The sequence below is a fragment of the Mya arenaria genome, chromosome 14 (assembly GCF_026914265.1).
Source record: "Mya arenaria isolate MELC-2E11 chromosome 14, ASM2691426v1".
NCBI lineage: Eukaryota > Metazoa > Mollusca > Bivalvia > Myida > Myidae > Mya > Mya arenaria.
The window spans coordinates 20,280,741-20,295,824 of NC_069135.1; the positions used below are offsets into that span (position 1 = coordinate 20,280,741).

The window sequence follows — 15,084 nt, forward strand, 5'->3', positions numbered from 1 at the left end:
TTATATTTATATATCAACTGTTTTACACTTAATATTGGTACTTGTCATACAATAAAACCTACTGGCCGTATCATGTATTGATCACGGCGTAGCTCGCCGCTTTATAAGAAGATAGCTAGCGAGTATTTTGTCTGGTTCCCAGCGTCCTTTGCACAACAAGAGTACCGATAATGAAATGGTAAGGGCAGGTAACCCAGGCTAGTATTTTACTACTCCACTTGTTAACATAAACGGTACAGACATGACAGGTATGTTTTGCTTTAATTAGTATACTTTCTTCTATAGTACAAATACTGTAACATCATAAAGGAGCTTTCGGCTGACCATATGCTTAACATGCTGGCAGTTTATTGCATTAATTTCATTGGAAAAGCATGATGATAATTAAGTGTAATATTTTCTTTTTTCGTCGTTGCACAAACATTTCATATATATATCATATGTGTGCAGCACAAATGTTTCGTGTGCTGCTATAGAGCTAGTGATGGCGAACATGTTGTATATAAATATCGACCAAGTTTACTTAAACCGACCTAGCGCTAGGATCTTGACCTGTTTACATATTAATAGCGCCCTAGTTTTTAACCTTACAATAATGCATATTTAAAGGTACTCGCTCATGTTTTTTTTATTGTATTACGAAATGAAGTGTAGCAAATCATTAGGAGTGTTAAAACTAAGATACCAAAACTTGAAACCCCTCAGCAAATGTTGATATTTGCACAAATATAATCATTTGATTCCGGCTTTGATGTTGTCTTATTGATTGATTGATTGATTGATTGATTGATTGATTGACATTTTCACGTGATGGCTATCACTGTATTACTTGGAGGTCAAAATTTCTACAACTTTTTGAACGTTCTGGTGGCCAGATGGATTAGGCGTCGGTTTCCTTTTTTTACTTAGGCCTAAAAAAAAATTGTTTGGCTAGGGTTACATCCTTTTCAAAAATAGGTAGGGTAGGTAGGCCTCTTTTTTTATTATAAGGCTTTATATAAGAATATCATTTTCATCATTGGAGAATGGTGTTAAAGCAATCTTCTGTATAAGCATTTAAGGTTTAAACTACATATTGAAAAGCAATTAAAAAAATATAATTTTTTTTTTTATTTAATTGCATTTGATATTTAGGTATGTGAAGTGTGTATAAGGTAGGTTTTAGCCACACAGTCAGAGAAGGGTGTTGCACTCTGTCCTTTTCTGGTAGAACTATTTTTTTTGCCATCATGGAAAGCAGCATGTGCTCCATTCTGTCCTCTCGGAGTTAAATGCTATAGATAATCAAATACGTATTTTAAGTTCCGATTAAGACATATACTATGACTATAAATACATACATTTCTTACATGTTGGCAGTAGAAACTTAATATAACTAACCTTTTTTATAATGTTAAAGTTCTTCATAGCCCGGTACAACGTGCCCTTTTTCTTTTTTTCAGCACACTCCCCTTTTTAAAACCTGTCTAAAACCCCAATAAGAACATATGTAAGTGAATTACTACATTTCGAATTTGTTACCATGGCAACAAAATAACACCTTAATTAAAAATGAAGAGGTGTTTTAACACATTTAGCTGCTAAAACATCGGGTGATTCGATCGGCCTCCTCAAACTAACATTTCTTTAATATATAAAACAGAGAATGGTCTAGTGAAATAGTTGTCTGCCTTATAGACCGTGATGCGGTCGTAGGTTCGATCCTCATCGCTGGCACGTTCTATTGACCCGAAATATGGACATCAGTACTGGTTTCTGCCTAGCAACATACTCCGTTGTGATTCTACTAGTTATCAGCTTTCGTCCAAATCAAACTTAAATACATGAACCTTATTTTATTCTAAAACCACAATTAAAATGTATTTTGAAATTCAAGAACAAGATAAGTATCCCCTCCCTCCCCCGTACAGCCACCGAGCATCAAGGATATTCCTCTTTAAAGCTGCACTCTCACAGATATACCAGTTTTACAACTTTTTTTATTTTTTGTCTTGGAACGAGCCATTTTTTGCGACAATCTATGGAAACCAGTGATTCAAGACTGCTTACAAAAAAAATAGATCGCAGATTTTTATATTTAAGTTCAAAAATTGATGTTTTATGCATTTTTCTTAAGCCATGAAACATTAATTTTCGAACGGAAATATGAAAATCTACGATCTTTTTTTGTCAACAATCTTATATTGTTGGTGCGCAGATATGTACGCAAAGATTTGCTCTTTCCAAGACAAAAAAACAACCAAATTGTATGACTGCATTATTGCAATCGCACTCTTTTATCCTCTATTTGTATAGAGCCCGAGATGTATCGAGCACCGGCCGTGCGCCCTCCAAGCACCAAGGAGCTAGCAGAGATGGGCGAGTCCCTTGGCTATCAACTGACGGACGCAGAGATAGAGGGATTCAAGGGTAAACTCCCAGGATCGCGTTTACTTACGTCTCGAATCTCAGTCTCAGAATCATAACCGCGAAACTTTACTGTATTGTAATACAGAATGTATTACCATTTGAAGCAACACAAGTGTAAATATTGTGAGCATATGTTATGAATAACAAGTTGTACAATAATTGAAGTATCTTTCGTCAAAAATAATTCAATTAAATATACTGCTAACATTGTTAGAATTAGATTGTCTGACAAACTCAGACAATCTAATTCTAACACTGTTAGCAGTATATTTAATTAAATTAATCAATAGTCCGTTGGTTAAAAAATAATATACATATACATTATTTAAACATCATTACCCAAAGATGACAATAATGCTCTTACATAAAGCATTTTTTCTGAAGCTGCCTGTTTTGGGATAATAATTATGTAACTCTTACCACCCACACTTATTTCGACCTAAGCGACGTTCCTGTTTATCGAACACTTCATTGTTTTCAGGTCACATTATGGAATCCCTGAAACTGTACAATGACATTGAAGGTCTGGTTCCCCCGACACTTCCGGTGAAATACCCGAGGACGCCGGGATACAGACCAGAGCCATCGGAGAACAGCTGTAACGCATGGTAAGACAACCTGTGAGGTCGGGGAACGTGTGTAGGGAGGTTGACGAAGGTAGATCTGTGTGATACTTATCTGTCAACCCAGAGGTCACAGGTTAAAGCTGTTGCTCTGTTTTCTTAGAGGGTAAACAAGGGATCGATTGTTCAGAACTACGTCAACGGCATCGTCGTTAACTTACTAAGCTTTTTGCTCTGAAAGGTTTCATGGATACACTAGTGCAGTATTTCTTACAAGATTTGACACAGCTATTTCTGCTGTACTTGCTTTATTTAAATATATAATTCCCAAATCCCAAATGGGGTATAAACTATTGGCTTATCTTATGGACACCAGGACTTGTTCACCCTGTAAAAGGAATGAGTTCGGGTCCCACCAAGGGAAAGTTAAAGGGTAAATGATCATTACCAGCACAGGTTTCTACCACTGGTTCTATATAACGGGTAACATATTATTATAATTCTTGCGTAAACCGAGCTTGTGTGGAAACTCAACTGGTTGCTTATTTCTGTATATATGATATATGTTTCTTTCAATGGCAGAAACTCTGGAGAATTTTACATCATTTCGTAATTTTAAAGTATTTCATAACTGTTAAGATTAATTCCTAATCGAGCTAAAATAAATTGATATAAAGTTATAAACTAACAAGGGACGATTACGTGGGCGGAAGTTTCGATAAAACAATTTACTGTCAACGGATGGGCTAGAAGAACGGTTCTGTGTGTCAATGACACATAAGTATGCTGGCTAAATAGAAACATTGATGGACCTAACCCGTGCAATGTCATGTCTGTGCATATCATGTACACATTTAATACAACTCACTCCCTATAGCAAAATAGTCAAACTGATTTACTTTTTTTAAAATATTGGACCATTATGAGCATTCATAGCATAGTAAATATTATATAAATATAAAAGGAAGAATATGTTACGTATTTGTCCAAAATAGTTCGTACTTATTGAAAGCATAAGTGCGTAAAAACGATGCGATTTTAGTGAAATATTTGACAACATGGTAGTTCAACGAAGCATTTCGGCCTTGAACGCATGCTCTGGCTTCGTATTCAATATGGGACTTAAGTCATTCTTATGGTCATACATGATTGACTTCATTCACGGTATATGCCCAATTTGTAAATCACGCAATCCGTAAGCTAAACCATGCTTAGATCCAAATTAAGATTGATATTGAATACCATACATATTCTACATTTAAGGTACTGGAAGTGTGACATCAAAGGAGCTTCTAGCGGGCTGCTGAAGGGAAAGCGTGTCGGGATCAAGGATAATGTATGCGTTGCCGGGGTTCCAATGATGAACGGGTCAAAGGTCATGCAAGGGTACACCCCTGAAGTAGACGCAACACTGGTGACCCGGATCTTAGATGCGGGTATGTGACCACTCGTTATCAAGAATTACGTCCCTTTACCATTTTTGTCCCTTTACCGACACAACCGTGTTTTCTTTTGAGGGTAATCCGGACATTATCATTTTGTCATCATACGTACAAAATTACACTGCTGACCAGTATCTTGGATGCAGGTGTTCCCAAATTAAAATGAAATAATTAAGAGTTATGTCCCATTACTGGACTTACAGTTATTGGTAATCCTCAAGTTAAAACAATCGTAAATTATGGCCCCTTCATACGTTGTATTACACATCAGGACATTGGACACTCCTGACTCTGACGCTACACATGTAGGTACAGACGAACCCCGATGGCTCGAACTCCCAGGGACGGCGATATAACCTTGAGTCTTGGAAAATTCGAGCCAAACGGCATTGTTTACCATCAATATAATGAAATCGGTCATTTACATATAGTTCGAGCCAACGAGTAATTCGAGCCAAGCGAGTTCGAGCCAACGGGGTTCGACTGTATGTGGGGATTTGAAAGTATTCAATTATTGTGAATTATGTCCCCCTACGAAATTGTAGTCCATGAAAGTTAAGGGGAGGTAAATACACCTGACTTGACACAACAATTGTGACAGGGATCCAGAATACAAGGCATGTATGCGGCTTGAAGAATACGCCCCGTTATTAGACTTGGCCAGAATGGATATACGTTGGACAAGTCAGTGGATAACTTTTTTAGATTGTTAGGAAAGTGAATACTTTTCAAAAATGCATTTCTCGCAACTATGTTGTAAAGGAACCGTTTTGATAATACATGAAACACCGATACATAGGTTTTTATAAAGAAGTGTAAGCTATGCGGATTTAACGAAAATAAAAACATCAAAACACTTTTTCGGTTTCCCTTTATTTAGACTTGTCGCTGGTCAGACGCATTGGTTATTTATTTAAACTTATTTCCTTTTGTCAAGGGAATACATAGTGCTTGAATATGAATGTACAAAGTGAAAAGAATAAGAATGTGAGTGCCGTTAAAAGATAGAAATATATCTGTTCTGTCTAAGGGATGTGTGACAATGTAGCCAGTGTTGCCCTAAACGCAATGGCAGTGTCAACACTGACTAAATTACATTACATTCCACATATCTCCTAAATTGTCCCGCAGACATTTAAAGCGGAATTACTAATTGGATGCCATTTGGGTAGTGGAGGATACATGTTCCATTAAAATAATCTTGAACATGTTTCTGACAACATGGCGCTCTCTTGATTTACTATTTTTACCGGGGTATCTCATTTCATGTCCCCCCTGATTATTTCCATCTCTTGATCAGAACGTTAAATTTTATGTTTACCTTTATTTGAATTATGATAAAAATTTTTTATATATTTACACTTGAACTTATTCAGCCGCGTGTATGATGGCTTGCATCAAAATTCATCTTGTTACATTATAGTGCATATTGATTTTGGATTATACACCTCCCCCGGGGGCCGTTTCAATAAACATCTTATTCGTGAAATTATCTTAGTGTCATATTTTCGTTATTTTTAAATCTATAGAAGTGAGATTACTGTTTATTTTGATGGACTTGCGGCAATGGACCGTGAAATAATTTTAAAAAAATACATCCTGATACATCCAGGTTTAAGTGGGTGTTGTTTTCATTTTCGAAATTGTTTTTGTTAACTTTTCATCAAATGTATTAACCGCAAACGCAATTAAGGAAGTGTAATTCGTTTCCCACAAGTTGTTTTACGGTTTATTTGGGGATTGGTTTGTATACCCAAAACGCAATTCATTTTTCAGCTCAATCATTCATGCATTTGTTAAAGGGGCACAATATATATATAGCTTCACTTGATATATGCAACATTTTTTTTTAATTTACTATATTTATTTATTTATTTATTTATTTATTTATTTATTTATTTATTTATTTATTTATTTATTTATTTATTTATTTATTATTTTTATTATTATTATTATTATCATTATTATTATTATTATTATTATAATTATTATACGCCCGAAGGGTCGTATTATGTTATGGCCTCCATCGTCTGTCCGTCCGTTAGCAATTCCGTGTCCGGGCCATAACTTGGTAACTAATACAGCGATTTTCAAATAACTTTATACAAATCATCACTACATTAAAAGGATGTGTCGCGCGCAATTTCCAGGTCCATACCTCAAAGACTAGAATCACCATGGGGGTGCGTTAACAAATCCGTGTCCGGGCCACAACTTGGTCACTTATAAAGTCATTTTCAAATAACTTTATACAAAGCATCATTACATTAACAGGATGTGTCGCGCGCAATTTCCAGGTCCATACCTCAAACACTAGAATCACCATGGGGGGACGTTAGCAATTCCATGTCCAGGCCATAACTGTGTTACTACTAAAGCAATTTTCAAATAACTTTATACAAATCATCTCTACATTAAAAGGATTTGTCAAGCATGCTTTCCAGGTCCGTACCTCAAAGGCTAATTTCACTGGGTGGCGTTAGCAATTCCGTGTCCGGGCCATAACTTGGTAACTAATAAAGCGATTTTCAAATAACTTTATACAAATCATCACTACATTAAAAGGATGTGTCGCGCGCAATTTCCAGGTCCATACCTCAAAGACTAGAATCACCATGGGGGTGCGTTAGCAAATCCGTGTCCGGGCCACAACTTTGTCACTAATAAAGTCATTTTCAAATAACTCTATACAAAGCATCATTACATTAAAAGGATGTGTCACGCGCAATTTCCAATTATTCTATGTTGTAAAAAAATACTGTTGAACAAAGGTTTTTATTAGCACTGCTAACTTAAGTATCATTAAAGTTTCAATATTGGAAGTTTAAGCCTTTGTTGTAAACACTTCACACCTAGTAAGCAGTATACTAGCATAACCTAAATGTTTATTAAAGACCTCAAGCCGAATCTTCTTCGGGCGTATAATGCTCCGTTTCGCGGTGCTCTTGTTATTATTATTATTATTATTATTGTTGTCGTTTTATCGCATTTGGAAACTAGGGGGCCAAGTCATCGGTAAGACAAACTGCGAGTCCATGTGCTTCAGCGGAAGTAGTTTCACAAACGATACTGGGCCAACCCTGAACCCTAAGGACCAAGAACGCAGTGCCGGTGGGTCCAGTGGGGGCAGCGCCGCCGTGGTAAATATCTGTGTTGTTTAAAACGGTTTATGGTACTCTGCATGACGCTAGAGTTATTAGATGTCCATCCGCGCTAACCAAGGACCATATTCATTTAGCTTCTAAGTAGAAAAATTGAACTTTGTGAAACAACTTTATTTCTTAACAACGAATGTTTTAAATACCCTTCATTTTTCATTAAATTTATTCATATGCCTTTATTATTTAGATCCTTTTTCTTGCTTATTTCCATATTATTGCTGTAAAAACATTGAAAATTTTCTTTTAATGCAACATAGAAAAAACAACAATTAAGATTACAGACTACCAAATACAAATACTCCCATTTCTGGCGCTTCAACGTCTTAAAGTCTTATAAGAAAGTAAATTTCAGTCAAAGATACTGACTGTCTAATCCCATGGAGGCTGCCATTTTCAACGCACGATTTGGTGATTAGATTTCCGGGCAACTACTTTCACATTTTAAGTAGTCCCATGAAATCTAAGTGGTTTTATTTATTTATTTAATTTTCTGGGGTGAGGGGGGGGGGGGGGGTAAACTATAAAACAGCAGCTTTAAAGAGTGCTAAGATGGAATACTACAGTATGTCTAGAATTGACAAAGCAGCTTTTCAAAGAAACTCATGGTATCATTTTTTATAAATAAGGCATCTAACAATGAGTAGTCACTTCCGAATTGGTGTAATTTCCCCAGAAAACTACAGCGACAAGCCCATTAGTATCAAGTACAGACCCTGATGAGACGCTCAATATAAGGGCGCTAACGACACTGTACGAGAGACACAGACGTACACACACCACACACGGATCCGTGGTCTAGTGGTTACACACTTGACTGCCAATCCAGGGGTCGCATGTTCGATTTCCCGCCGCACCACTAAAAGATATACAAATCGTCTTCTTGGAGGGACGATAAATGGGGGTCCCGTGTAACAGTGCTATACACTGGTGCACGTTTAACAACCAGGGTAGCTCTAATCAGGGTTACATTCTGCCTGTGCACCATGCTTCAAAAACATAAAATGACTAACAATTGTGTCGGAGCACTCGCCGAATTGGCATTGCCCGAGTGCGAGTATAAGTAAGCGTTATAATATAAATATATATGTTAACAAAATACGCTAAAAAGTACCAGTTCAGACTATAAGTTGTTAAAATGTTCTCGGGGGAGTACCCTCAAATCCCCGAGCCAACATCTTAAACTATTCTGGGAGAAGGGCGAAGGTCTAAAGGTCCTTGCCCCGCCCCTTATAGTTTTGTTTAGGTATTAATAAAAGTCTGTTCTGTTCTGTTCTGTTCATAAAGTAATTTATTATTTCATTATAAGTTGCTTATAATTTGCAATCTTTCTCACATTCCAGGTGAAGAACGGAGAAGCTGACGTCGCCATAGGTGGGGACCAGGGTGGGTCAATCAGAATCCCTTCCTCGTGGGTGGGAATTGTGGGGCTGAAACCAACGTGGGGCCTCGTGCCCTACACCGGGGTCGTCCCCATTGAAACCACAGTGGACCACGCGGGTCCAATGGCTGCCAGTGTTACTGACTGCGCTCTTCTATTGGAGGTAATTTGGGATTTTAAGAGCAATTGGTGAAGCGCCAGTTGTGAACCATTTAAGTATTAAGTTGACCAATGAAGAGACTATAAATATTGTAAATAACCTCAATACACGGTTGTCCAATACTAAGCTTATACATTCACATTAAAACCTTAGACAAACTTAGACAAACAATTAACGCGTATGTCATTCGCGGCGAAATAAAGATCATTGATTTTTATTACCACCAAGATCTCACGTAAAGTACCATAGACAAATTATAGTATTTTTTTCAAAAACATAATTATAATTGTTATCTTTTTATATCTCACATGAAGAGTTGATCAAAGAGGTACTGACTGTGATTTCAGGCCATTGCGGGGTATGACGACGGAAGAGACCCCAGACAAGAAAGCGCCATGACCTGTCCACCATATTCAAAACAGGTAAAACGAATATACCATTGACCAAGAATACTGGCTGCTTAAAGTGAACATGCATATATTTACCTATGATGTGGCTTAGGTGATGATGTTGTTGTTTTTTTTAATAAAAAAATTCTCTCAAATTGCCCGTTAAGTATTTAGTTACGTATACTCGTGTATGTATTCATACCAGAAGGGAGACACCCATCTTAGGCGACTATAATTTAATTGCTACATTTTCATCCCCGCCCGCCCTCTCTTTTTCTGCCGCCCCTTAAATGTTATTGACTTAAATACACATGTATCAGGTCCCTTATGCAATAAAAAAGAAAAAGAGCATGGCCATATACTCAATGGTGAAAAGGTATCTAAAAAAATATGATATCCCCCCACTCCCACCCCTTCCCACGCGCCCCATCTAAAAAATATTTGGATGAAAATCAAGCAATTGATTTGTATTGGCCTAAGATACAACATCGATGATTAATAACTGTCAACGCGTCAGTTCTGTGCGCATGGCAAATCTCCTATATTACTGCTATGCGTCCCACTGACGAAAAGTCTGTAATAAAAATGTATGTATTGTATTTCAAAAGACAAAGACGTCCACAAATTGGCTTACTAAGCTTAGCAAATTTAACAGCACACATGTGAAAGAGTTCCCTCGTTCTAGATAAGTCTCAATCATTACCGTTATTTTCAGAATTTCTGTTCTCTTAAACGTGTTTAAGAGTTAGTTTCTTGAGGAAAAGGGAAAAGAGTTCTAACATGACAAAATAATGCACCAGTCACATTGTAACCACGGTCCCCACGGGTCCGGGGGTATACCGGAGATAGCCGGGGAAATGGGCCGTGTTTTTAACTTCCAGATGGCCCTATAGTGCCGGGTGAATGCGGTAGTTTTGTCTTCGCGCCAAAAATAGCGGGGAATGGCTCTTACCTAGGGTCCCTTGGCGGGGATTTTGCCCGGGCTCGGCTGGAACGAGTCAAAGTCCCCGCTAATCCCCGGACCTTGGGGAGCCGTGGTTACAATTGACTGGTGCATAAATAAGAAATTGAAACGTTTTACCACAAAAAAGCCATATTTGAATAGCTTCGAATTATACCCCCCCCCCCCCCAACTAAAACCCCAACGATTTAACAACCAAACTGACTATGCGATTTTTGATGAATAACTCAAATCATGCAAAATGTTCGTGCACGCAACACAATAGGGTTATAAGTACTGCGTTTTAGTCCGGGATGTCGTATTCGACTCGCGTGAATGTATTTGCAGAAATCTACGAGAGTCTGATACGACCTTCCGGATCAAGACGCAATACTAAAAACCAGTTTTATGATATACATAACTGGTTTGAATCACAAACAAGACACGCTATTATGTATCATGTCGCAATATCTTCATTTTAACACCGTGCAATGATACTTGTTATGACGTGACGCCAAGAGAGTAAAAACTTTGCGATATTTATTGTTGGCAGCTATAGGATGTGTTTCTAAGTACAAAGGTTTTATGGTAAAATGTGTCATGCATGTATGTCTCCGCTGACGAACTTTTTATTGCGACCCAAAGCAAAACAAGATATCGGGGGTTACACACAAAAAAAATGCGTTGACATTAGTCAATGTGTACAGTTATTACAAGTTTCAAGTTTCAAGTTTTATTTGAAATAAACCAGAAGGCCTTAGACCCATGAGGCATAAAGTGCGCAATGGTGACAAAAACAAATAATATGTACTTGTGCGGTAACATATTAACTAATAATGTTTATACAAAATTAGTTTTAGAACATGCATACCTTTATAAATCAAATGTTCGAGTAATTTTACTCTTATTTTTACAAGTTTATAAAACATCCTCCCTTTCAATCTAAGTGCGAAAATGTAATTACCTAGAGCGTATACAGGAAAAATATTATGGTAAATACTTTTGGTATGCATGTTTGTGACGTTTTATATGCTTATGTTGAAATAGGATTGAAAAAGGAAAATGTAATACATATATACATATAAATGTTACATTAATGACTTTTTTCGCCCAAAGTTGGAAGTCAGCTTGGCGGGCAAGAAGATCGGCCTTCTGACGGAAGGTTTTGATGGTTGTGAGGAGGACGTACAGATGATTGTACGAGCTGCGGCTGACCGCTTTAAATCCATTAACGTTGAGGTTGAGGACGTATCCATGCCCCTTCACACACACGGTGCGTGATTACCATCGTAAAGGTAGTAGTTTTCCCGCCATATCTCGAACAATTTATTGCTGAAAAGAGGTATACATGTGTCGAGGTGTTCCGATTGGTTATGGACAATCGTTATCCGTACTGTTATCCGTACTGTAGCATCGTTTTAAAAAAGCAAACTTTTATTTTATAACAATAGCTTTTAATTTCATTGTTGCAAACCCGTAATAATGATTTTATTATTATAATATATAATCATGATAACTGCTTATTAAGGTGTGGCGATTTGGGCACCGATATGCACGGACGGAGCCTACCAATGTATGATTAGGGGGTTTGGTGAGTTGAAATTATGTATTTTGTGCAGTATAAGAGCAATAGCAACTTGATTTCGAAAATTCCGTTAGCACTTTGATTTTTCTCAAATTCGTGTGGTTCTTTGAGTTCTCTAATTCGGGAAGCTCTTTGATTTCTCAAATTTAGATATTTTTCTGATTTATTCAAATTAAGGTAGCTCTCTGTTTCTCAAATTAAGGTAGCTCTCTGTTTCTCAAATTAAGGTAGCTCTCTGATTCCTCAAATTAAAGTAGCTCTCTGTTTCTCAAATTAAGGTAGCTCTCTGTTTCTCAAATAAAGGAAGCTCTCTGATTTCTCAAATTTAGGTAGCTCTATGATTTCTCAAATTTAGGTAGCTCTATGATTTCTCAAATTTCGGTAGCTCTATGATTTCTCAAATTTAGGTAGCTCTCTGATTCCTCAAAATAAGGTAGCTCTCTGTTTCTCAAATTGAGGTAGCTCTCTGATTTCTCAAATTAAGGTAGCTCTCTGATTTCTCAAATTAAGGTAGCTCTCTGATTTCTCAAATTAAGGTAGCTCTATGATTTCTCAAATTTAGGTAGCTCTATGATTTCTCAAATTTCGGTAGCTCTATGATTTCTCAAATTAAGGTAGCTCTCTGAATCCTCAAATTAAGGTAGCTCTCTGTTTCTCAAATTAAGGTAGCTCTCTGATTTCTCAAATTAAGGTAGCTCTCTGATTTCTCAAATTTAGGTAGCTCTATGATTTCTCAAATTTCGGTAGCTCTATGATTTCTCTAATTTCGGTAGCTCTATGATTTCTCAAATTTAGGTAGCTCTCTGTTTCTCAAATTAAGGTAGCTCTCTGTTTCTCAAATTAAGGTAGCTCTCTGTTTCTCAAATTTAGGTAGCTCTCTGTTTCTTAAATTAAGGTAGCTCTCTGATTTCTCAAATTTAGGTAGCTCTTTGATTCCTCAAATTAAGGTAGCTTTCTGATATTTCTAATTTGCGAAGCTCTTTGATTTCTCTCATGTGGGGAGCTCTTTGATTTCTCTAATTCGGATAGCTCTTGACTTCTCTTATTCGGGTAGCACTTTGACTTCTTAAATTCAGCACCTTGCTTTCTCTAATTCTTGTTAGACTTATCATATATATTTCTAATTCGGCATTTCAGCCAAAATATCTGGATTTGATTTAGGAATTGTCGTCATCTGATACGCCCGGTATACTATTAATCTCTGCTTCATAAAGTGTTAACGAAATAAAGTACGGGACCCAATATCACAAAAATACTCAAGTCAAATCACAGTCTCATCTCATTCTACCAGAGAAAAGCAATGTATAATTCAAAATCTTGTATGTTTTTACTATTTTTAAAAACATGTTTTCTCAAAGATATTGTTGAATCATTTGTTCAATATTAAAAAAAAAATCTTTGGAATCTTGACCAAAGTTTTAATCAACACATTCTTTGAGAGAATGCATTTTTAAATGGTGTTATAACATATCCCATTTTTAATGACTTTTAATGTTAAGTCAAAGTTTGAGATATGACTTTAGTTCTTTTCTGATATTGGAGCCCGGTGTCGCTGACGATGTTGACTTGTACATGGAAGTATGGAACATTTGTATGTATATGAGCCGCGTGACGAGATTTTGATCGTAAGGACATAATCATTACAAATAAAATACTCGTCGATATAACATGTCAAAAGAATGTTTCTTTTCAATTTGTTTTGATTTATTCCAAATTTATTAAGAAGATTTGCACGTAATTTTCTTGACGATTTATGACAATATTTTACTCATGTTACCATAGCAACAACATCTATCGTTTTGACTTGTTTTGACTACATTCATAGAGTCTGTTCAAAACGGTCAATTGTTTAAAAATATAAAATCATGCATTAAACGTTTTGCTAATATTTAATCCATAAAAATAACGTGTTACGGTTAAAACAATGTGTGTATACCACGTGATAAATTACGTCATATATGCTACGTCGGAAGGCAACATTTTGCTTAAAATGAACACTTAAAACAAAGATAACTTTTGTTTTACAACACCAATTTAAATCAAAAAAGGGCAGTCTATGCCGCTTAAAGAGAACCGCCTTCGTTTTTTTACCGGAGTTTGTTAAGGTGATTAGTTTCATCAAACTTCTCGACAAACCTGATTCTAAATTAATGTTTAGAAAGTGCTCCGTCAGACGGCCTTATTGTGAAAAGGTTTATCGAAGTGTATGAAGAAACTAAACTCTCAATCAAACTCTGGTAAAAGACCGAAGGCGGGGCTCCGTAAGCGACGTAGACTGCGCTATGTTTCATTTAAAATGGTGAAGAAATAGTGACGTTATCTTTGTTTGAAGTCTTTATTCGAAGCAAAATATTGCCTTCCGACGTAGCATTTATGACGCAATTTATCACGTGGTATACACACACTGTAAAAGTAAATTTATAAGTTAGTTTGAATATTGACACGTTAATGATGCGTGCTTTTTCAATATAGTACTTTCGCTATGACGTCATGTGTGTGGCGTTAAATTTAGATATGTTTTACCTGTAAACACGTATCTTACGCAATTTTAGAGATATAATCAAACATTTTCAGTATTACTACTTGAGACATCATTTAATTGTAATACCAAATAAACAAGAACAGCAAATATGTAGTCCGAAGGCCTAAAACCGCCTGTTGTTCCTCATAAAGCATGTACATGTACACCAATATTTCACCTTTCTAGTCCTAGTTTATTTTGTAATTTAAGGTGGCGGCTACCAAAACAAAGGACTGTATAACGAATCTTTGATGACCAAGTTACGTGAGGGATACGCCGGCAATGCAAGAAATGTTTCAGATCCTGTCAAAATGGTTACCATGATTGGAACCTACATGGAAAAGGTACAAGGCTCGGGGCGTAGCTTGCGATAAGGACTTACGATCGCAAGTTAATAACAGTTATCAGGGGCGGATCCAGGATCTAGGATTAAAGGGGCGTAACTTAGGGGCGAAACCTTTTTACTTGCGCCCCTCCCCCGAACCGAAATCATTTTATTTTAAGTGATGGAAAGGGGATTTGTGGATACCCCTCCT

The 15,084-nt window shown here is 36.7% G+C and overlaps 1 protein-coding gene across 1 annotated transcript in view; it reads left to right on the forward strand.

Annotated features, from left to right (window-relative positions):
• The window catches only part of LOC128218458 (amidase-like), a 28,006-nt gene that overhangs the window by 10,922 nt on the left and 2,000 nt on the right, over positions 1–15,084 (forward strand). Inside the window, exons 8-16 of the mRNA XM_052926130.1 lie at positions 2,296–2,409; positions 2,891–3,017; positions 4,236–4,408; positions 7,415–7,554; positions 8,916–9,116; positions 9,461–9,535; positions 11,559–11,715; positions 11,971–12,033; positions 14,759–14,892. Coding sequence (XP_052782090.1) covers positions 2,296–2,409; positions 2,891–3,017; positions 4,236–4,408; positions 7,415–7,554; positions 8,916–9,116; positions 9,461–9,535; positions 11,559–11,715; positions 11,971–12,033; positions 14,759–14,892 — 1,184 coding nt within the window. The remainder of the gene's footprint in view (positions 1–2,295; positions 2,410–2,890; positions 3,018–4,235; positions 4,409–7,414; positions 7,555–8,915; positions 9,117–9,460; positions 9,536–11,558; positions 11,716–11,970; positions 12,034–14,758; positions 14,893–15,084) is intronic.